The 23996-nt window shown below is 46.2% G+C and overlaps 2 protein-coding genes across 8 annotated transcripts in view; one reads left to right on the forward strand and one right to left on the reverse strand.

Moving 5' to 3' along the window:
• Nucleotides 1-54: 54 nt before the first annotated feature.
• LOC105893666 (renin binding protein) lies at nt 55-9270 on the forward strand. 2 transcript variants are annotated; one of them, XM_031566998.2, is made up of 12 exons: nt 55-315; nt 816-897; nt 1028-1133; nt 1481-1556; nt 2212-2287; nt 2838-3016; nt 3541-3765; nt 3958-4039; nt 5281-5456; nt 6331-6462; nt 7416-7503; nt 7813-9270. In XM_031566998.2, the coding sequence occupies exons 3-12, from the start codon at nt 1033-1035 to the stop codon at nt 7887-7889; spliced, it is 1212 nt and encodes a 403-aa protein (XP_031422858.1). In that variant the 5' UTR covers nt 55-315; nt 816-897; nt 1028-1032; the 3' UTR covers nt 7890-9270. The 2 variants fall into 2 exon arrangements, with proteins under 2 accessions (XP_031422858.1, XP_012675569.1); XM_012820115.3 differs by lacking the exon at nt 816-897 and having other exon boundaries at nt 56-315.
• Nucleotides 9271-9456: 186 nt separating this feature from the next.
• Nucleotides 9457-23996, reverse strand: part of kdm5c (lysine (K)-specific demethylase 5C) — a 30576-nt gene continuing 16036 nt past the window's right edge. For all 6 annotated transcript variants that reach the window (XM_012820111.3, XM_031566994.2, XM_031566995.1 and 3 more), the window contains 13 exons: nt 23717-23898; nt 23163-23287; nt 22751-22898; nt 19211-19295; nt 18593-18981; nt 16940-17078; nt 15368-15547; nt 14504-14629; nt 13488-14297; nt 12864-12915; nt 11887-12086; nt 11584-11730; nt 9457-10693 (listed from right to left, as the gene is read on the reverse strand). In XM_012820111.3, coding sequence (XP_012675565.2) covers nt 10685-10693; nt 11584-11730; nt 11887-12086; nt 12864-12915; nt 13488-14297; nt 14504-14629; nt 15368-15547; nt 16940-17078; nt 18593-18981; nt 19211-19295; nt 22751-22898; nt 23163-23287; nt 23717-23898 — 2592 coding nt within the window. In that variant the 3' untranslated portion in view covers nt 9457-10684. The remainder of the gene's footprint in view (nt 10694-11583; nt 11731-11886; nt 12087-12863; nt 12916-13487; nt 14298-14503; nt 14630-15367; nt 15548-16939; nt 17079-18592; nt 18982-19210; nt 19296-22750; nt 22899-23162; nt 23288-23716; nt 23899-23996) is intronic.

The following is a 23996-nucleotide window of genomic DNA, read 5'->3' on the forward strand; positions in this document are numbered from 1 at the left end:
TAATTGACGATCCTAAACATCTCTAGCTCTCCCGACTAGAAACCTCTGATTGGATAAAGCAAAGAACAGCTGAATGGACTAGGCATCAGTGGTAGCACATGACATAAGTCATGTGATGTGCTGCTGTTACTTGCTGCAAGATCCGCCTGTGGAAAAGTGTTAACGTTAACGTTAAAGTTAACGTTTAACCACGGAGAGTAGACTGACACCCCTCCCCTTTTACTGCCTTTATTATCGGATGGGAAGATCTCGAAGAGAAGACAGGACAGGATACATTTTCAGAAACGTTCCTCCTCCTGCAACCAACATCTATCAGTAAGTCGTCTGTTTTTTTTAAAGCCCCTGTACCCATACTTGTATTGTTTTGTCGATATGCGTAATCTTCTGTATCAAAGAAAGCAAAGAAAGCAATTAACAGGGTCAATAGAAAACATTTTTGTTCCTGCACTTTATCATCATTATCATCATCTGACATTAAGGCTAAGCTACCAACGTTCTTGTGCAAACTAAGACCTGTCCATCTTGTTCCTCCTGGAAGATGTTGAAATCGGGGTTAAATCATCATCGTGGGGAAATGGGAGGGGAAAATGCAACTGACATATTTACTAACTATGTATGCTCTCAGGAATTATGACTTCCTAAATTAAAACGACGTTGAAGGATTGACATGACGTTGAAGGATTGTGATTGTCATGGATGCACACTTTGATAATTTTCATCATTTAGGTTTTGAATGAATTTATTGTAGGCCTACAATATGTTTTCCACCTTTGTTTATAAAATCTTCTGAGACTTTTTTTTTTTTCTTGAAAAAGAAGAGACAGGGAGAAAAGGGGCACTGATCTTGTGAAATATCCTGAGTAATCCAGACCAGATTGCCTCAGTGTCTGCTTGAGTGTGAGTGTCATTTTTCAGTGCTTATGAAGTCCTCATGGACAGATCCAGGGGAGAGCAGAAGTACTGTAATGTCGTTGACTGGAGCAATCAGATACACTTGCGTCAATAATACATATTTTGTTGTCTGAAGGTGCGATGAGTAAAGAGAAGTTGGAGCAGTATCGCCAGAGGTTCCGCTCTGAGCTGGACAGTGTGGTAGACTTCTGGCTCAAGCATTCCCATGACAAACAGTACGGGTGAGTAGGTTTGCCCCGTCGGCATACGCTGCTCTTCCACAGAGGCTTGCAGGCTGATGCAGCTAGTACGCTACAAAACCTCAAATGCTTTCTGGTTGACTCGGATGTGTCCCCTGACAATCCACAAACCCTTGTGCAATGTCAGAGTGGCATCAGAGCCGAGACTGAATGTTGAATCTGACTCCCTCCCTGTTTCACTGACCTTTTGGTTTTGTAGATTTAGTTTGCAAAAGGCTCCTCATCGACCCTCTCTGTCAGTAAAACAGCGTGTTTGTTGCTGAGGTAAAGATGTTCAAGTTGCCTGTCCATGTGACGACCCAACTGCATGTTGTCTGCTCGCTCTGCAGGGGCTTTTTCACCTGTGTTGGGAAAGACGGGAAAGTCTACGATGAGCTGAAGTACGTGTGGTTGCAGGGCCGACAGGTAAGCCTGAACCGTGTGTATCTTCTCGCTTCACTCGCTGTTACATGCTCATTAAGCCCACTGTTCCGTCGGTTTACCACTAACTCATTGAGCAGCTGTTCTCATCTGTCTAACATGGCTGGCCTTGCCGTGAAGGCCGACCATTTTAACAGGATGTTTGGAACATTTATTCCACAAGGTCCTGATGGCTCATCCTGGAGCAGACCAGTATCTGGGTAGTTTTGGAACTTTCTATTCCAGTGTTTTGGTTCAGTTGTTTGGGTGCAAGTCGGATATATTTATATATTCAACAAAGTGCGTGTGCGCGTCTGCCTGCGTGTCTGTCTGTCTGTGTGTGTGTGTGTGAGACCATGAGGCTTTTTGAAAAAAACAAAATCACTTCATACTTTAGTCAGGAAATCATTTTTGAAATGAAAGCCTGACTTTGTTCACGAGTGAAAGTGCTTCTTTCCCAGTAATCCCCCACCACAGGACTTTGACATACATATGTGTATGAGTTATGATTTATGTACTGTATTTCTCATATTTCTAAAGCATTTCTGCCACTAGTGGTCAAGTCCTATCTGGGGAACCTGTGAGCCAAAAACATTATTTAGTTTGATTTTTCTGTCGTTTTTGGTGTGTGTGTGTGTGTGTGTGTGTGTGTGTGTGACAGGTATGGATGTACTGCCGACTGTACCGCACCATGGAGAGGTTTCGTAGGCCTGAAATACTGGAAGCTGCCAAAGCAGGTGTGTGTGTATCTGTGTGTGTGTCCCTTCTCTGCCCAGTTTGTTTAAAATGTAAATTTCAGAGTTTAAGGTGATTTACCTTGTTTCTGAGTTTCCTGGATGTTACACTTACACTCTTTGAAGTCCAAAATAAAAAGTGTACAAATTCCATATGTCCAGAGTAATTTCCCATTTATCCAAGAGGAGCTTAACTCTGATCTGAAGTTATTGATTTACCTCAGACTAGACCAGTAACACCTGATCTCCTCATGACCAGGAAACACTATAATTAAAGTAATATAAAGACTTATTGCCTTCAATGACAAAAGCCTTAATCTCTTTTCTGATATAATGTTGAGATGGTAATGTAGTTGACTGTTTGACTGGAGACTATTGGAACTAAATAAACACTGAGAGTGGAATGGACATCCCTACAACGGTTCTTCCCTTTTCATCAATAGGATGTTCTTCTTATAAAACAACATTGCGTATTCAACTGTTGTAATTCTGTGGTTGGAGTAAGGTGTAATTGTTGTCATGGTTACTCATTGACTAAATATGGCTTCTACAGGCGGGGCTTTCCTGCAGCGGTTCGCCCTCGTCCCGTCCTCGGGCAGCCCGGGGAAGTGTGCCTTCTGCCTGACCCGAGACGGCCGCGCCGTGAAGGTGCAGAGGACCATCTTCAGCGAGTGCTTCTACGTCATGGCCATGGACGAACTCTCCAGGGTCACCGGGGACCCGGACATGCAGGTAGGGTCAAGCCCCACCAAAGCGTCACTTCACTTCACTTCACTTCACTTCACTTCACTTCACTTCACTTTAACTTTGTCTATTAAACATACAATGAAATACTTGTGCTCTGACTCGCTCTGCCTTTACATAAAGGACACACCATCATAAGAACCCATCAAAAAAGGACACTAAAATAAATACAATCCAATAAGTCCAATGCAATAAATACACAATGTACAGTACAAGGTAACACTATACGATGTTATGTGACATCAGTGTGTTTTTGAGACTTTGCCTCTTGAGTCACGGGTGTGAGTGATTCTGATCTGTCTGTGAGCTGCATTCAGACACAGGGAAGATGATGGATCTGTGTCAGAAATGAGTTTTTGGACTAGTGACCCAAGATGGGCACTCTAATTACTGAGCCATTCTTGCCAGACAGAGCAAACACACACACACACACACACACACACACACACATATATATATATATATATATATATATATATATATATATATATATATATTTTTTTTTTTCTCAGTCAGATGCTGAGAAGATGATGGATCAGCTGGTGCACTGGGTGAGGGTGGACCCGTCGGGACTAGGACGCCCCCCGATGCCAGGCGACCCGCCCGTCAACAGCATGGCCGTACCCATGATGCTCTTGTGCCTGGTGAACCAGCTGAGTGAGGGCCGACCGGCGGTGGCACAGAAATACGCCGAGATGGCTGACTGGTGCGTCAAACAGATCCTGCAACACATTCAGGTGAACATGGGCAAAAGAATAAATAAAAAATGAAAAGCTAAACAAATTCTAAAGGCGGACAAAATGCAAATTATAAACAAATACACAGCCAAGTGATAAAGCTCCAGATACAATGAAGGTGCTGTCTGACTGTCTTTCATGTTTGTGTGTTTCTGCTACATTATAAGTACGTATGTGCTTCCTCACCCCCAGAGAGATGGAACGGCCATTTTGGAAAGCGTCTCACCAGACGGAAAAGAACTGCCTGGTTGTCAGGGGCGACTGCAAAACCCAGGTGCTGAAATAATAATATCTTATAACAACGGCAGTCTCAGTGTATTTACGCACCAACTCTCACATACCGAGTGCAGCTCAAAGACGCTTTGAAGAGAGGAATGAAAATGTCTGTGCAAAGGGTGAACATGTTAAAGTTAGCAGCTTTAAAAAGACATTATAACATTTGGATTCTCCCAGAACTTGTTTTACTTGCCTGCTGTGCCGGATGTCGTCCTCACCTCTGTTGACGGAGCTGGGAAATGTTTACCTTTGGGAAATCAGTGGTGTGTGTGTGCGGCAATGAGGTGTGAGTAATGATGTGACCACGGGGACCAGAGGCAGAGGTAAATTAGGCTTCTGGGAGTGACAGCTGGCTTACTTAGCTTAATGGGCTGCCTGAATATAAACATGCATTACCCCAGGGGAGATGAGCACAGGAGGAAACTCATGTTTCAGGGGCTATTTATTCTTGCCAGGTTGCACGTGAGGCCTGCTTATTTTAGAGAAATCAGGCAGCAAAGACCGCTGTGTGGTATTTTGGTGTCTTTGGTTCTGTGCCACACTGTCTTTTTGAAAGCATTCAGTTACTTTCAGGTCCCTCAGAAGATGTTAGTCAGGGCATATTTTGAGGATACTCAGTTGTGCAAGTACACAAGTAACTACACCACATCCTGGCAGCATTTGGAGATTGGTATCATGGCTGGATGTACCATTAGGATGCAGCTTTGTTGTTGTTGTTGTTGTTGTTGTTGTTGTTGTTGTTTCCTGCTGCTCAGGATCTATGGTTGGGCAGTCATGTTGTTGTTTAGCAGTTGTAAGCTACAGACAGTGTACAGTTGTACTATGAAGGAGGGCCTTTTACAGATCCTGTGTACAACATGTGGAGCGTGATGCAGCTGTTACCAGCCAGCTGTACGTTATTGTATTCTATTGCTCAGGATCTTAGGTTGTTGGGTATGAGTACTTGCATGTGACAGTGAGAGGATTGGCCGCGGTGGGAAGTCTCAAACCAATAGCACAAGGAATCTTTCCCTGTGTAAACCTAAAATGCAGTATTGTAGTAAATGCTAGGAAACAACAAGTCTTTAAAATCACTTAATTCTCTGCCATCACCACTCAGAAAGTGGTGGTGGTGGTGGTGATCTAAGGGAAGAATCCATATGGACACATATTATGCCACAGCGTGTCAATGTGACTTATGCTGATCTTTCTCCTTCTCCATTGCTGAGGACCGCCTGTCTTCCTGTTGTCCCTGTGCAGGCCATGCTCTGGAAGCAGGCTGGTTCCTGCTGGAGTACGCCCAGGAGCGGGGGGACGTCCAGCTCCAGAAGACGGCTGTGGACAAGTTCATGGAGGTGCCCTTCCTGTCCGGCTGGGACAAAGAGTTCGGGGGCCTCTTCTACTTCCTGGATGTGGATGGCCACTGTCCCACTCAGGTGAGGGGTCACATCATGTTCAAAATCCTCTTCGAGTCGACACTACAAGTATCCTGTGTTCTTGTCCCTGCACCATCCAAATAATTATCACTTTATTATTAAATATGAGTATACATGTTAATGTTAAAATGTTACACTTTGTGTAATAAAGAATCAAGAAATGCAGTATGGTAGAAATGTGTTGTATATGATAACAATGATGTTATTAAACATTATACAGCACACTTAATGCAGTTTGATAGTGCTGTACACTGTGGTCTGCTACCACAGAATTATGGGTGCCAGTCTGAATGGGGCACAGCGTTAGATGTGCCAGTCTGAATGGGGCACAGCGTTAGATGTGCCAGTCTGAATGGGGCACAGCGTTAGATGTGCCAGTCTAAATGGGGCACAGCGTTGGATGTGCCAGGCTAAATGGGGCACAGCGTTGGATGTGCCAGTCTAAATGGGGCACAGCGTTAGATGTGCCAGTCTGAATGTCTAAATGGGGCACAGCGTTAGATGTGCCAGTCTGAATGGGGCACAGCGTTGGATGTGCCAGTCTAAATGTCTAAATGGGGCACAGCGTTAGATGTGCCAGTCTGAATGGGGCACAGCGTTGGATGTGCCAGTCTGAATGGGGCACAGCGTTAGATGTGCCAGTCTGAATGGGGCGCAGCGTTAGATGTGCCAGGCTAAATGTCTAAATGGGGCACAGCGTTAGATGTGCCAGTCTGAATGGGACACAGCAGGTGGGATCTAAACATTCAGCAGTGTCCATATGAGCACTGATTAAATGAAAAGCAATATCAAGTAGAAGAAATAACTTAAAAAAATTTGTGTGTGTGTGTGTGTGTGTCTGTGTGTGTGTGTGTGTGTGTGTGTGTGTGCACAGCTTGAGTGGAACATGAAGTTGTGGTGGCCGCACTGCGAGGCTCTGATAGCCTACCTGATGGCCTACACACACTCCAAAGAACCCGCTCTGCTGGAGAGGTTCACCCAGCTCCACGACTACACCTTCACTCACGTGAGTACACACACACACGCGTGATTGATTGACAGCTTGCAATCGCACTCACAGGGTGTCACTTACCCAGACCCGCCAACCTGTATGCAATTTGCGTAGCGGTATCCGCATTTTGACTTCAAAGTACGCTGGTACGATTTGTCACTCTAAACTACGCAAAAATGAGTCTAAAATTAATTTTAGACTAGTTGACCCGCACACATTATATGCAATGCAATATAATGCATGACGAGTATTTAATGACTTGTCCCCTATTAGTCGTCGGCAATTCCCATCCCCCCCTCGTCGGTACGCAAAAAATAATATCAAGGTTGGCACGTCTGCTTACCTGATGGACCGTGAGTGACAGGTGTGTGAGGGGAGGCCTGGGAGGAGACGAGAAAGACAAGGACTCTAGTGTTTGTCCCTGGATGGAATATAGTATTCATAATTATGTTTTCATCAGTGTTTACTTACCTGTAACTAGGAATTGTTGGGTTTTTCGTTAGCTTAGAATAAGCTATTCCTATCCATGTAAGGAGTAGGTCCTCTTCCAGGGAGTCCACCATGTTGTGCTGCCATGTTTCTACAGTAGCCCAGAGCAGATAAACCAAAACCCTGGCTACACACTGACATCTTTAGTGTATAAACATCTTAAGCATGCAGTTAGATACACACTAAGAAATCCTGATACAGGAATGGACCTAACAAGTACAACTTTATACCCTTTGCTGTCAGCAATGACTTTATATCTTTAAAATTAAACAAAGGTCCAGAGATATCACTTTAGGAATCGTTTCTGTACCTTACAGGATACTTTTCTGACATTTGCCTTTGGGTACAGAAATAATGCCTCTATTTCTCTGTGTGTATCTGTACTTGTTGTACCTACCTTTTCCCTGTATGAATCTGCGTGACCACCTCTGATAAAATCCCATCATTTGTTGTCGGTGTCGTGGTCTCTGTGTGAGCAGTTTGCGGATCCAGAACATGGAGAGTGGTTTGGCTATCTCAATCAGCAAGGCAACGTGACACTTGACTTCAAAGGAGGGCCCTTTAAAGGTGCGTCACCCAGATGGGCTGCTTTTCACATTTGTAATTATGTTTACAAAATGAATTGTGTTATTCTCCCACAACCACACAGTGTGTGGTAGGTACCACAAAATGCTGCATATTAAGTATGTCATCGCCTAGTTTTTCCATTTCACAAGTTTTCACCTGTACTGAATAGAAAGGTAAAGGCATCTGCTTGGGTGCGGCACAACAGACACACTTTACATGCTGCTAAATTCCAAACGAGCTCCGGTATAGAGAACCGCAGCAAGGAAGTGTATTAACATGCTTTTGTCATTTAAATGTTCTCCCTCCTAGGGTTCTTCCATGTTCCTCGATGTTTGTACATGTGTGAGAGACTGCTGGACGGACTGCTGGACAAACATCAGGGCTGAACCGCTCTTACCAATCATCTTAATCATCTGTGCAGCACTCCACTGCATCATGCCAGTGATCTTACTTTCTTTTCTTTTCTATTGTTATTTGTGCTGTCAGTCTATGAATCACGCTGTGAGCTAATGTTTACTTATGTGTGATGCACAAGGACCAGGCTAAACCTGCTAGGATTGTACTTGAATTTTGGATTAAAAAAGGGAAAAATTGTCAATCTTAGATACCATGGCCGATTATACAGGACATTATCACACTCTCTCCTAAAGGAGCTATAACATTGACTAGCTGTCATCAAGCGCGCTAAATGATTTCATCCTCTCCACCCCAAGCAGATTGGGGCAGTCTATGTTATGTTAAGGTGACCAGATTTCTGAGACAAAATCCGGGGACATTTTCAGTGCAGACACGTTAACACCTCCAAAACAGTGTAATGTTTTTATCTTTGTAAACGAAAAACGGGGACTGTTCCCCGGAAACGTCTGGTCACCGTATGTTATGTTCACTACGGTTGGCCACCCAGAAGTAAACAAAGGAAGAGGAGGCTGAAGGACACATGTAGCATGGTGGAAAAAATGTGTATGGTCGAATTACTTCATTAGTGTCTTCATCAACATCAATTGATATTGATGTTACATTAACTTAGTCGAGTTTATGAAGGTTGCGGCCCTTTTTAAGGATCAGACGCTTATAAGACATGCTTATAATGAACATGAAAGCCCTTCTGTAGATGGTGGGAGAATCCAGGCCGTGCACCACAGCAAAGAAGCCTGAGGACATTTCCGTTCTCAGCATGTTTTAAGCCAGTGTAGAAACAACAAGCCCCCTCCCAGAGTCAGCTACCCTATGAGACTGTTTACATTTTACATGGATGGACAGCTGATTAAGTACAATTAAGTTAAAGGCCTGAAATGGAGGGAAAAAACATCCATTAAGTGCAAGAAAAAGCCATTTCTTATCCTTTAGAATTAAATCTTTGTAAAGCTATAAGCATTTGTTGACAACACACACTCATTTGCACATTAGTCGTGTATTAAAAAGTGATATGGAGGTTTCTGTATCCTTCTGTGCCGGATATTTTCTTGCATGAATTTTATACTCAGGATGAAAAGACTTGGATATGATTCCCTTAATGGTCACTGCCTTAATTATCCTAATGTTATAACAGATTGTTTCACTGTTTATGTAATTGGTATTAAGGTTGTAAGGGATAGCACCAATTAGGAGATTGTCTGTACTTAAGTCTGCACAGTCGTTTATCATTACAGATCCCCATCTCTTATAAGCACTAGTTGAAGCCAACTGTAACTGCTTATATTTATAATTTTCTCTGTAACTTTCATCATCTTTTTTTAAATTTTGACAGTAAAGTTGGAATACTTTTAATGACTGTATGCTATGGTGATTATTTCTCAATTATCCCCCCCCTCCCCCTGGCCTTACAACTTCAGTACTGACCAGTGACCAGGTCTTCCAGAGAAAATTCCCAAGTTATAGAGAAAATTCCCAAATTAGAGAAAATTCCCAAATAAAATTTTAAAAAAATCCTCAAAATGAGACCACGAGGCAGCATTTCCTAAAACAATTCTAAATCTTTATTTTCCTAACAAGAGTGAAAAGAAACAAAAAGGCAACATTTAAATGAAAATGTTTATACACAAACTCACGACAACTGCGTGTCTGCAATATCAATACCAGTAATAATAATAATATAATAATAATATAGTCATTATAACCCAGGGACCAAATAAAATGTGGATAAAGTGAGTCACAGTCAAGATTTTATACACTGGGGAGTTTCTGAAGAGGGAGCGAGAGAGAGATGGGGGTCTCGACAGGACCAGAGGAATAAAAAAGTGCAGAGGAAAAAAAAGAAGGAAAACCTCAGGTTTGGAGAAATCTCATATTAGTCAAATGGGCAGGGGTGGAAGAGAATGAGAGAGAAAGAAAGAAAGAAAAACTATTTTGGGAAAGTAGCACCAAAAACACAAAATGCCTGTTTTCACACTTCCCAAAATGTTCTTTAATTTTTTTTTTTTATCATTTAACAGATTCAAGATGTCTCCTCTTCTTCTTTGACAGCCTCTATAAACACGAGACTCCAGGCGAAAAACAAAAATACACATTACATCCTCACGTCCCACGCCGCCATCTGTGTGTGTGTGTGTGTGTGTGTGTGTGCGCAATTCGTCCTCCAGATCCTCGATAACAACAAATACAAACGAGAGCCGGTGGCGTGTCTCCTCCGAGCGCTCTCCTCAGAAACATCAGCGTTAGAACACAGCTTGGGACGCTCAACAGTACACAGAGCTCTGACAGACTGACCTCAGGGGCATTAATCCCCTACTAATCCTCCCCTAATAGAGGCAGAGGCAGGCAGGCGAGGCTGCGGCTGCGGCCTGCTCACCCAGTAGGGGGCCCACAGACAGGGGGAGCAGAGAGTGGAGTGGAGAGGAAGAGAGAGGAGACATGGTGGAGTGTGTTTGGATAACTGACTGGCAGGCCGTGGGGATAAACCAGGGGAGTGTCTATGCAGGAGTTTGTGGAGAGAAAAAAAAAAAGAAAAGAAAAAGAAAAACATTAAAAAAAAAAACTTAAATACAGATATATGTGTGTATGTGTGTGTGTTTATCATGAGTGTAGTAGCTTAAGAAGTGGAAACGGAGAAGTGTGTGTCCTGCGTTGAATCCTCTTGGTGGTGTGTAAGTGGCAGGGCCCAGGGGAACTCTTCTGTTCTCCTCTCATGCTGCCTGCTGGGGGCGCCACCGCTCTCAGAACAGCCCTCAGAGCACAACACTCATCACAACGTCTGAGAGAGAGAGAGAGAGAGAGAGAGAGAGAGAGAGAGAGAGAGAGAGAGAGAGAGAGAGAGAGAGAGAGAGAGAGAGAGAGAGAGATCAGCACAGACAGACAGAGAGAGAGAGAGAGACAGTTCAGCACAGACAGACAGAGAGAGAGAGACAGTTCAGCACAGACAGAGAGAGACAGTTCAGCACAGACAGACAGAGAGAGAGATCAGCACAGACAGACAGAGAGAGAGAGACAGTTCAGCACAGACAGACAGAGAGAGAGACAGTTCAGCACAGACAGACAGACAGAGAGAGAGATCAGCAGAGAGAGAGTAGGCAGGGGAGAGTGATGAGGGAGGGGAAGAGAGACAAAAATGAAGTATTTATTTAATATTAAGTAACCCATCAGCATGTTATGTGTCACCTTATGAGACCTTCTGACCGTCATCTAAAGACAAGAGCTGGATGGTGATGAAGGTCCCTGTCTGTGTGTCTGTGTCTGTGTCTGTGTCTGTGTGTGTGTGTGTGTGTGTGTGGTGTGTGTGTGTGTGTGTGTGTGTGTGTGTGTGTGTGTGTGTGTGTGTGTGTGTGTGTGTGTGTGTGTGTGTGTGCGCGCGCCTGGCAGAGTGAGTGGTTGTGTGTGGGGCTGGTCACCTCTGGGTTTCTACACAGAGATGTGTGTGTGTTTCACCCCTGGGTGTACCTGGATAGATGTGTGGTTGAGCGGGCGTCTGTGTGTGTGTGTGTGTGTGTGTGTGTGTCACCTCTGAGTGTAGCTGGATGGATGAGTGGTTGAGGGGGCGTGTGTGAGTGTGTGTGTGTGTGTGTGTGTGTCTCACCTCTGAGTGTAGCTGGATGGATGAGTGGTTGAGGGGGCGTGTGTGAGTGTGTGTGTGTGTGTGTGTCTCACCTCTGAGTGTAGCTGGATGGATGAGTGGTTGAGCGGGCGCGTCTTCTTCGTCTCGGACAGGCCGTTCTCTCCCCGCTGGCTCTTCCTCTTCCTCTTGTCCTTCATCTTCCCACTGCGACCTGAATTCCTCTGCTCCTGGATCTCAATCTGACAAACACACACACACACACACACACACACACAGAGTTAAGCAGTTAAGTACATGTCCTTATTCTCCTAAATGTGACAAATCACATGGCAGTTCACAGAATGATTGAAGGGCCGTGTGTGTGTGTGTGTGTGTGTGTGTGTGTGTGTGCTCACCAGCAGGAGTGCGTGTAGTTCCTGGCGAGGGGGTTTGCCTGCAGCCTGTAGGACCGTGTGGATGGTGTGTGTTTGGTCCAGGGTGACCTCCAGCAGGTCCCCCTCCAGCCGAAGCCCCTCCAGCTGGGTACGGGTGCCGGCCGAGAGCTCGATCACAGGACCCTCCAGATGGGCCAACACCGGGATCAGAGACTCCACACCTACACACACACACACACACACAGGTGTCAAGTTCACCTCATTTAACAGATGCAACAGTACACAACTGCCATAACGTTCATTTTGCGTCCCAAATTTCTATTAATTGTTGCACCACCTCCAACAATGGCCTCCTTCATAAGGCACCAACAGCCGACCCCCTTTTATGGGGAAGACCATTGTCGCAGTGGCAAGGACAAACTGCATGTGGATAGGCTTAAACCTTCATATAGACTGCAGGTGGATAGGCTTAAACCTTCAGCAGCAGGGGATTCATTGCTTTCCATCAGATGGTTTTACTCCACAGTGAAGTGCAATCAAAGTAATTCATTCAGTAGGAGGTCGCCATGAACTTGCTGCAGTAGAACACCATGTCAACCACAAGAAGGAAACGATGTTCACCGCCAATTCACCGACTAATACAGTCCATGCCTTTAAGCAGCTGTTTCCAATAGGAACGATTTATCATCTGTAACCGCAGCCTGCAAGAGTTCATGTTTTTGTTGTTTTGGCATCTGTGGGTATGACATTGCTTCTGTGTGCTTATTGCGCAATAAAAACTAGCATCAAAGAAAAAAAAAGAGCCCTCAGAAAGTCTGGGTTAGCTAACAGACAGACAGGCGGAGACAGACGGAGACAGACACAGGCAGACAGACAGACAGGCGGAGACAGACGGAGACAGACACAGGCAGACAGACAGACAGACAGGCAGAGACAGACATGGCCTGTTCAGAGCATGTCGAACCACAAGAAAGAGCATCACTGATGTATGATCTTACCTGTGATTTTATGCGATATAGCCTTCTTCTTAATGCCGTTCTCACAGCCATTCTGCATCAAAATAAACACACCATCCATTATCCATCTTCAACATTAAACACAGGGCTACAGGGCTTACAGGAAGTCACAAATGGCAATGCCAGTGGTTCTCAACCAGTGTGTCTTGGGATTTTGAGGAACCCGATGCGTTTTCATACAGGCTCACAAAATAGTATTTCTAAATAAACCAATAAAATGGCTTCTTAATTGAAGACTTATTTACATGGTGATGGAGGCATTATTTATCTTTTGCTAGTTTTAATGAAACACCGTCAGGCAGCACACTAATATTCACGTGTAGCACCCAGTACATGTGCAATGGGGTTAGACCACCGCATGAGACATCTCCCCCTCTTCTGAGCCATTTCAATTCAACATCAACAATTATTATACAAGTTGGTGTGCCTTGATGTTCTGGTTTGACCTTTGACGTGCCTAAAAAGGTGGTAAACCTCTCAGACCTTCAATCACGGCAAAAAACCCTACCGCCTTTAGTTCCAATAATTTAATCTTCTCGTTATTATTCCTCCCACCTCCTTTCTCCCACCTCCTCTCTCCTGAGACAACATGCACCTCCTTCTTACCCTCTTGCCGGCCTTCTTGGGCGAGTTCTCCGTGAGGTCGATCACAGCTTCCTCCCCTTCCCCTCCCTCAGAGTCCGACAGCACGATCACATCGTTCCCTTTCTTGACCCCGACCTCTCCCTCCTCCTCTTCCTGCTGCTCCTCCTCGCCATCCTTCTCTCCCTCTCCGCCCTGCCTGTGCTCCTCCCTGAGTTCCTGCAGCCTCTGTAGCGCCCCCTGCAGCTCCGGGGTCTCCAGCGCCCGCTTGGCGCGGCCCTGCCAGGTGATGGCGCGCTCGGTCAGGCACTGGAGCGCCTCGCCCTCGGGCAGCCGCACCGGAAGCTTCTGCAGCGCCACCAGCAGCGCCAGGATGATTTCCAGACGCGGGCGACGCGAGCGCTGGCACCGCGGGCACAGGAAGCGCGTGTCCCATTCCCACCAGCAGAGGGGGCTCTGAGCGGCGGCCGGGAGCGACAGTGGCGAGGGGAACGCCACGCACCCGCCGTGGAACCAGTCTTTGCAGAGGTGGCAACGGTGCAGAGGGGGGCGGGCCGGGGAGCCACACAAGCACACTGATTGGTTGAGGGATGAGTTAGTCACACCGTTGGTGTCTCCGCCTCCTCCCCGACTGTCGCCGTTCTGATGCCGCAGGAGAGAATTGTCAGAGGAGGAAGGGGGCGTGTCTTGAGTGTCCATGGTCTCGCTGCTGCTCCTCCTCCTCTCCCTCTTCTCATTGGCTGTTTTGTCCAGGCCAGGCTTGGCCAGGTTGAGCTCCTGTAACCGTAACAACGCCTCCTTCTCCTGTCGTTCGCCCTCTTTGAAAGCTTGAACCTGCAAGAGTGGAACACAGTTTCAACTTCAGTCTGGAGATATTCACTGCATTTACCCGTCACTAGTTTTTACATTGTTTGACCGGTCATTCTAAAGCCCATCATTTAAAAAAAAAAAAAAAAAAAAAAAAAAGTTCTAAAGAGCTCAGAGGTTGAGGGACAACGAAACAGGAAGTGGGAGCTGATGTTACAGGAAGTGAGACTCACGATGGCTCCGGGATCTCGGAGGTCCTGCGCCGTGAGGCCGAGTACGTCAGCGTCTCTGTCGGAGCGCTCAGAGCGCTCAGAGCCCGCCCCCTTCTGCTTCCTCTTCTCCACACATGGACACAACACCTGAAACACACACACACACACACACACACACACAACAAAGGAAAACTATAAATTACATATCTGTGATAACAGCGTGTGTCTGAGTGTAGTTTAGTCATAATTGACGGGACTGTTGCACCCACATGGCCTACGCCTTGTTAGTTTAAGCATTCCTAAGGTTCTGTTCACGACAAGAATGTTGTAGAGTTACGGCTGTGAAATCACATCTGCTGTCCGCGTTGTCACCAGTGAGTTTCATTCTTTCCCCCCAACCCTCCCAAAAAAAAACTTCCCAAATGTAACAGAAAGTCTCCTAGATTCCTCTCCTCTCAGTCTCCACACCACCGTCAGTAGCTCCATATATATATATATATATATATATATATATATATATATACACTATACACAATATATATATATATATATATAAGTTAGAGATGCGTGTTTTAAGCGCTTCTTCATGTGTTGCTGCATGTTATTTTCGTTCCAGTCAGGAAGAGAGAAGTTCACAGCTGAGAGGGAGTGAGTGCGCAGTGTTGCGTCTACTGCAGCATGGCAACTCCACTGACGAACGATCGAGAGAGAGAGAGAGAGAGAGAGAGAGAGAGAGAGAGAGAGAGAGAGAGAGAGAGAGAGAGAGAGAGAGAGAGAGAGAGAGAGAGAGAGAGAGAGGGGCTAGCCACACAGACAGATAGATAGATAGATAGATAGATAGATAGATAGATAGATATAGATATATTCCCCTGGCCTGCTCCGCACCTCCAGTAAGCTGTGTTGGCTGCTCTTCTTCAGGAAGGTCTTGCTGGCCTTGTCCCTCCAGGAGTGGGCGGCAGCCGTCTGCAGCTCCAGCTGCCTCAGCTCCTGCATGTGCACGGGCAGGTCCCGGCCGATCGCCACCAGCCCCTCCAGATCATCCAGACACGGGTAGTGCTCCCCGTTCTACAGGGAGGAGAAAGAATGAAAGAAAGAAAGAAAGAAAGAAAGAAAGAAAGAAAGAAAGGAGTAGTAGATGGACAATAAAAAGAGGAGGAAATGAAAGAGAAGTAGGAGAGGAAGTGTGTTTATTACATAAATCTTCACTGGAAAACTGAATAACAGAAGAGGATTACATTTCTTTGAGGTCATCTGGTAGACAGGCACAGGCACGCACACACACACACACACACACCCCCAGTTAAAGCCAGTTAACACCATGAAAGGGCACACCCTTCACCTTTTGCAATGATATATAATCTTATTATACAGCATTTGCAGGGAACCAATGGCTCTAGAGATGTTTCTCATACCAGGATCTTATCCTCTGCCCTGTTAACGTCACCGTGTGCTACAGCGTGCCAGGCTAAGCTAAAGCCATTGGCGTGTGCCAGGCTAGGCTAGGCTAAAGCCATTGGAGTGTGCCCAGGCTAGGCTAGGCTAAAGCCATTGGAGCTTGCACAGGCTAGGCTAGGCTAGGCTAAAGCCATTGGCGTGTGCCCAAGCTAGGATAAAGCCATTGGCATGTGCCCAGCAAGAGGACCTAATGTCCTTACCTGGGAGGGGGGAGGGGTCACAGATGGTTGTGCAGATGGTGATTAAGAACACCCTCGTCACTCCCAGGGATCTTAATACTGCTACTACACACAACAGTTTGCAATATTGCAGCACAGGTTTCTTTATTAAGCCCTCCTGCCCACCACAGCAGGGAACACAGGGATACTTAAGAGCTATTGAAGAGTGTGTCCATGTGTGTGGGTGTATCTGTGTGTGTGTGTGTGTGTCCATGAGTGTATAAGTATCTGTGTGTGTGTGTGTGTGTGTGTGTATGTGTGTGTATACATAAGTATCTGTATGTGTGTGTCCGTGTGTGTGTGTGTACATAAGTATCTGTATGTGTATGTCCATGTGTGTATAAGTATCTCTGTGTGTGTGTGTGTGTCCATGAGTGTATAAGTATCTGTATGTGTGTGTCCATGTGTGTGTACATAAGTATCTGTATGTCCATGTGTGTGTGTGTATGTGTGTGTCCATGTATGTATAAGTATCTCTGTGTGTGTGTGTGTGTGTGTGTGTGTGTCCATGAGTGTATAAGTATCTGTGTGTGTGTGTGTGTCCATGAGTGTATAAGTATCTGTGTGTGTGTGTGTGTGTGTGTGTGTGTGTGTGTGTGTGTGTGTGTGTGTGTGTGTGTGTGTGTGTGTGTGTGTGTGTGTGTGTGTCCATGAGTGTATAAGTATCTGTGTGTGTGTGTGTGTGTGTGTGTGTGTACATAAGTATCTGTATGTGTGTGTCCATGTGTGTGTATGTATGTGTGTGTGTCCATGTGTGTATAGGTATCTCTGTGTGTGTGTGTACCTGTATCTCCTCCAGGTCGGTGACCCAGGCCTTGGCTCTGCTCAGGCAGCCCTGTAGGGACAGGATGTTGGGCAGCTGCACGGGGATGAGCTGGGCCTCGTTCACTATAGCTTCCAGCGTGGAGAGAGGGTGCTTCTGCCTGCAGCGGAGAGAAGGGGGACATTAATAAACAAACAAACAAACAAACACATTCATTATGGTGAGCCTGAATAAAGACAAAAACAGATCATGTAAAATAAGCAAGTAAATGAATAAATAAAATGCAGCTTAAGTAACAGCAGTAATTCAAAATGACGCAAATTCAAGTAAATCTCCTTTCGACACCTAATCTTACTGTGCAGACACAAGACGGATACAATAGATATGAGAGAGAGAGAGAGAGAGAGAGAGAGAGAGAGAGGGCGAGAGAGAGAGGGCGAGAGAGAGAGAGAGAGAGAGAGAGGGCGAGAGAGGGCGAGAGAGAGAGAGAGAGAGGGCGAGAGAGGGCGAGAGAGAGAGAGAGAGAGAGAGAGGGCGAGAGAGAGAGGGCGAGAGAGAGAGAGAGGGCGAGAGGGCGAGAGAGAGAGAGAGAGAGGGCGAGAGGGCGAGAGAGAGAGAGAGAGAGGGCGAGAGAGAGAGAGAGAGAGAGAGAGAGAGAGAGAGAGAGAGAGAGAGAGACAAGTGACTTGTAGTGTACAAGTCAGACACTATCAGACACGACTGGAAGTTAGAGATGCGTGTTTTAAGCGCTTCTTCATGTGTTGCTGCATGTTATTTTCGTCCCAGTCAGGAAGAGAAGTTCACAGCTGAGAGGAAGTGAGTGCGCAGTGTTGCGTCTACGGCAGCAGGGCAACACAGTCCGGCCTGATTGAGTAAGGCCAGAGAAGAGAAGAGAAGAGAAGAGAAGAGAAAAGAGAAGCAGTGTGCACAAACACACCCTTTGCAACCCAGAGATCACTGGCTGGGGACACGGTGTGGGAAAGACAAGGGCGGCCAGCAAAGTTTGTCAGCACAGATAAAAATTAACTCAATCTTTATTTATATTGCGTATTGCATACCAAGAGGCAACACATTAGGAGAGCCTGTTCTACTGGGTTAGTCTTGTGTAGCGGAAGAGCTAGCATATGATCAGGTTTAGGACTTTTACATTTACATTTACATTTAGCATTTAGCATTTGGTGGGAGAGTATGCACATCTGTGTGTGAGGTTTAGGACTTGGTAGGAGAGTATGCACATCTGTGTGTGAGGTTTAGGACTTGGTGGGAGAGTATGCATATCTGTGTGTGAGGATGATTGTGCTCGTCTGCTCATGTATGTTTACATACGCTTAGTGTGCGTGTGTGTGTGTGAATGTTGAAGTGTGCGCTCATAGAAGTGTGCTTAAAGCAAATTCTCTTCATACCACTGTTAAGTGATGGGTGTGGTGTATGTGTGTGTGACCAAAGGTTCTCTACTGTTATGCATCCAGCCATCTACTCCTTCTCTTCCTAGCCCTGTGTGTGTGTGTGTGTGTGTATATGTGAATGTGTGTGAATGTGTGTGAATGTGTGTCCTTCTTCACCCACCTGTGCTCGACGCATATCTGAGCCTTCTCCTCCCAGCCCTGTGTGTGTGTGTGTGTGTGTGTGTGTGTGTGTGTGTGTGTGTGTGTGTGTGTGTCCTTCTCCACCCACCTGTGCTCGAGGCATATCTGGGCCTTCTCCTCCCAGCGCTCGGCGATGGTGAGCAGCTCCTGCAGCTCCGCCATGGCCGACTCCACCTGGGCGCTCTGAGGCACGTTGCACCCGGCCTCCATCAGGGCCCGCAGCACCTCCAGCGACACCTCCCCCTCCCCGCCCTGGGGCCCCAGCGTGCGCCGCACCTCTCCCAGCCAGCGGCCCTGCTCCTGCAGGCCCCGCAGCAGCGCGCAGGCCGGGGGATCCGCCTGCAGGGACGCCCCCTCCTCCAGGAGCGCCCGCAGCTCTTCGGCCGCCGGAGGGGGGTCCTGGCTCCACTCTCCCCCGCCGCTGCTCACCAGGGCCTGGGCTCGCTTCTCAAACGCCTCCACAGTCCGCAGGACAACCTTTAGAGACGGGGGGGGGAGAGATAGGGGAGAGGGGAGGAGAGTAGGGGGGTTGTGTGTTACTTAGACAGACAAAACGTTTGATGGTTTGAAACTTCCAGTCGTAGCAATTTACAAAATCGTTCGCTTGTCCGCCAGGCAATTGGGAATATAAAAGAACTAGCGCAGATAGCCTCGGTTGGCCCAATAGTGGAGCCATTCATCCACCCGTGTGATTTAGGGACCTCACCTGCACCTCCTCCAGCTGACTCATGGCGCACGGGACGATCTGCATCCTCTCCACCAGGCTCCTCAGCTCCTGAAGAGTCATTCGACTGACACACACACACACGTTAATCTTTTGTGTTTTACACCAAGTGCTTGGTTGAGATAAGGTTTATTTTTACTGTGTGTAAGTTTGAAAGAGCTGCTGTGTCCCAGGGGCCTAATGCATTTTGGCGAATACACAAATTCCTTTTTCTAATGAGGAACATGAGAAACATATTAACAGGACCATGGGGACCTGCCTTAGGCAGACATGAGCCACAATGGAACAAACATTCCTGACCTAAGCAGGAGCAGGAAAAGCCTGCTGACATACACAATGGACAACATGGGGTGGAGCATCTGATGACAACCATTGGAAGACAGAAGGATGTATGTAAGTGTATTGTGAACCCACCACACCACACCCAGCCAAAACAAGTTTGGTCATATGTCTGTTAGCCATGCGTCCTTCACTGAAATAATGGGACTGTATGTGTGACATGTGTGTTTGTGCATCTGTGTGTGTGTGTGTGTGTGTGTGTTACCTGCTCTGTGTCTGGGGTTCAATGCTTGCTGTGTGTGTGTGTGTGTGTGTGTGTGTGCATCTGTGTGTGTGTGTGTGTGTGTGTTACCTGCTCTGTGTCTGGGGTTCAATGCTTGCTGTGTGTGTGTGTGTGTGTGTGTGTGTGTGTGTGTGTGTGTGTGTGTGTGTGTGTGTGTGTGTTACCTGCTCTGTGTCTGGGGTTCAATGCTTGCTGTGTGTGTGTGTGTGTGTGTGTGTGTGTGTGTGTTAGTGTGACCTGCTCTGTGTTTGGGGTTCAATGCTTGGTGTGTGTGTGTGTGTGTGTTAGTGTGACCTGCTCTCAGTGCCGCTGCTAGCCATTTTGGTGCCCTAAGCATAACTCCTTTATGATGGGGGGGGGGGGGGGGGGGGGGGGGGGGCCCCCCCCCCCCCCCCCCCGAGAAAAAAAACCGAAACGAAAAAGGAAAATCTACTTTGTAAACACAGTTCACAGAACAGCCAAAACATACATACACACAAGTATTGGGATGTGCAAAATCTTCGTAGAAATTAAATAGTCATCCATAAATACAAACTTAAAAGCAGAAGTATACAAGTAAGCAATCTTCTTCAATAAAGCAAAGATTTAGAAGCAGAAAATTCACACAATTTTACTTTACTTTGTAAACACACTATGTAGAACAGCTAAAACACCTCTTGTCACTACATATCCATAACTTTGCAGCTAAATTTGTGATTCCTGGTTGCTATGGTTGTCAAGGTGCTATGCTCGCTAGCTAACTAGCTAAGGAAACTTTTAATAACCTTAAACGATTTAAATGGAAGATTTCCATTTGCAGGAAATGATAGCTAGTTATCTAGCTAATGTTATAGTCTCCTCGATTTAACTTCTACAATTATAATGGGTGCCTGTGACACTTCTTATGAATGAGTTCATATTCATGAGTTCATATTCACACATATTAACAGCAGTTCATCATGTGTAAAGAATGCTGATATGAAATATGAAAACAACCAGTAGTCAATGTGCAAGCTTCCAATTTAATTGTGATTTAAGATACTCTATTTGAGTTGGGGCAGTCTGTCCTTCAGTCGAGGCATAATGATCTCTCGCTACAAGTTTCACCTGTTCGTGTTGGAGTAACAAATGCTTGTGGAGTCAAGTGCAGTTGAGAGGCGCTTGTCTCCAGGGCACAGATAAAAACTTAACTTTTTTCTCTTTTCACGGATACAAATAAAAAAGGCTGTGATTGGAATACGGGACTGGAGCTGTCCCTGACGGGACAAATACAAATCACCCATAATTCGGGATGTCCCGGACAATTCGGGACGGTTGGCGACCCTACTTGCACCTAAGTTATAACATATTTGAGTGTGCTAACATTAGCAATAACGTCAGCTAGTTTGAGGTGTATGCATAGGCTAACCATTACATTAGCAGCACATTTCCCGTATTTAACAATGATTAAACATGGACTTACCTGAAAACAGGGATGGATTAATGAACGGGCCTACCGGGCCCAGGCCCAGGGGCCCATGAGCTCAGGGGGCCCCTAGGCCAGAGCCTCTGCGTGAAGTCGCTGTTATGTATCTCTTATTTGTGGTTGAAAAAGGTGTATTTTATTCATTTGCTAATGGCTTTAATTGAGTGTACCTGTGCTGTGTTAGAAAAAGCTAGATTAATGCGACAGTGATCAAGCCTAACTTTTTGGGACTACTCAGGATACCTTATGCTCTATATCCCCTCAAAATGGCAAACCTGTCTCTGTCATGGTTTTCATCATTTTTAGGGGGAATCGTCAGTAGCAATCTATAACAAAATTATACTGTATGCTTATCTTACATACACTATAGAAACTATTAAAAAACGATTCAATTAAATTAATAATTTCTTATTTTCTTTGTTATTTTTGTCATATACAGATATGCAATGATGATTGCTGGGTAATATGTATCTTGTCCAATGTCAAGTCTCTATTTGATCATGTGATGAGACGATACGATATAGCTAGTTTAGGCGCAGAATCTGAAAGTCAAGACCTACAAGCAGGCACAGTAGGCTACACCTGCCGGACGACGCCTTTCAAACATAAAAGTGGTGATGCATGATTTGATTTTTCAGTGGACAGGATAGCCAGCCCATTCAGCCTCTCCTGCCCCATGCTGCCCCTCAGGTAGGTCTTAATCCGTTTCAAGTTGGAAAAGAATCACTCGGCTGTTGCCCTGTCACATGTAATGTCAGAAACAATAGCAGGGCAGTGCACACCTCACCGAAGGTGGATGTTACAGAGTAAACTTTGACCTGTTTACTTTCCCAATACAATAGCCAAAGTATCTAATTCAACCGTAAAATCCAACACATTGGGTTGTGTTTGTGTTTGTGCGTGTGTGTGCGTGCTTTGCGGGCGCACAATTTTTTTTTTCCACGGGGGGGGGCCTTCAAAATATCCAGGCCCAGGGCCCGTGGTTTCTTAATCCGTCCATGCCTGAAAATGATGCACGGGCATCATCTCGCAGTTTCTTTCTCTTTCTTTTTTGTGCCCCTGACTCCTGTTGTCTTTTTGAGGCCATTTTCGAAAAGTTAGCCTACTGTCAAAGTTCGTCAGGCCACTGAGATAGGAAAGGGCACCCACGGCGAGCTTGGGAAGTTGAGTGAGTTTTTTTTTTTTTTTTTTTTTTTGGGGGGGGGGGGGGGGGGGGGGGGGGGGGGGCACCATCGTAACTTTTTTTGAGCAATTAAATATATCTCTTGTTCTGCCTGTTTTGTGATATACATGCCTAAAAGGTGTCTAATATTTCTATACTGAAATAATATCGGCATTATAATTATTATAACTATGATGATTTTTCAGTTGCCTATTTTTGGGGGCCCCCTCAGGACTTGGTGCCCTACGCACAGCGCGTAGTTCGCGTTATGGGAGCGGCGGCACTGCCTGCTCTGTGTCTGGGGTTCAATGCTTGGTGGGGGTGTGTGTGTGTGTGTGTGTGTGTGTGTGTTACCTGCTCCGTGTCTTGGTCAGGAACTCAGTGCTAGCGGTCTGGCACTCTTGCACTGTGCGCAACACCGTGTTGAGTCTCTGGAGCAGCTCGTTACCCGGAAACTTCCGCTCAGCTGCCTCCTCTTTCAACGCCTCCAGGTCCTTAACACCTGCAACGGAATCACACACATGGAACTTCAGAACTACAGGGGCTTAGAACATAAGAACCAGAGGACTAGAATATCCACACCAGATACCCAGATCAGAAGGCCAAGAATGTCAGAATCACATGACAAGAACGTCACAGTCACAGGCATATAATATCAAATGGCTATCCAAATCACCCATCACACCACAAGCTAATAGTAACAGTAATAATAATAATAATAATAATAATAATAATAAAGCTAGCAGTCAGACTCTGAAGACCTCACCTATCCTACTGCCCTCTTCCTGCTCCAACGCCTCCTTCACCCGATTGGCCCACGAGTCAAAGGACTCCGCCCTCACCTTGAGCTTGTGCAGCATGGCCAACAGCTCGTCCAGAGTATACCTATACCTGAGGGAGAGGACACGACCCGAGACAGGGACACATGAGTTTATATGTGAACACCGAAAAGAGCAAAAGGAAAGAAACTCCAACATTAACATCCCTCCAGCTTTGTGAGGACTATAACAAACTTCTCCCTCTCGCGCTCAAAACAAAATACCACGATCGCGTTCTGATTGCGGTCAACCTGAGGCTGTGTTTACCCAAAATTGAGCCGAGAATTCAACAGCTGGGCAGAACAACGCAGGCTCATGTTTCAGGACACACAGACTTGGAATAAATGTAGACTTTGTAGGAATAGTAATAATTATTATTATTAGAGTAACATCCAAGGTCAGAAGCACAGTTTGGGGGGAGGGAGGCCAGCTTGCAAAACTTTGAGAAGCCCAGCTCTAAAAACGGCGCCCAGACACAAGGACAACCCGACAGGCGTGTTACCTGAGGTAGAGTTTGTCAGAGGGGCAGGAGCACAGGTCCTCTGTGTGGTAGAGGCAGACGAGACTCTCGGGGCAGTTGTAGCAGGCCAGGGCAGAAAGGAAGCAGGTGGTCTTGCACTTATCACACTGGCGCTCGTCATCAGGCAGCAGCTCAAAGGCCTCCCGCTCAGCCTCCGTGATGCCCTTAGACACACACACACACACAAAGACAGGGAAACAAATGGTCACATTCACACACTTTTTAGCAACCCTACTTCTCTACCCAGGTATTTTCTCTCCCT

This window comes from Clupea harengus, chromosome 4 (assembly GCF_900700415.2).
Source record: "Clupea harengus chromosome 4, Ch_v2.0.2, whole genome shotgun sequence".
NCBI lineage: Eukaryota > Metazoa > Chordata > Actinopteri > Clupeiformes > Clupeidae > Clupea > Clupea harengus.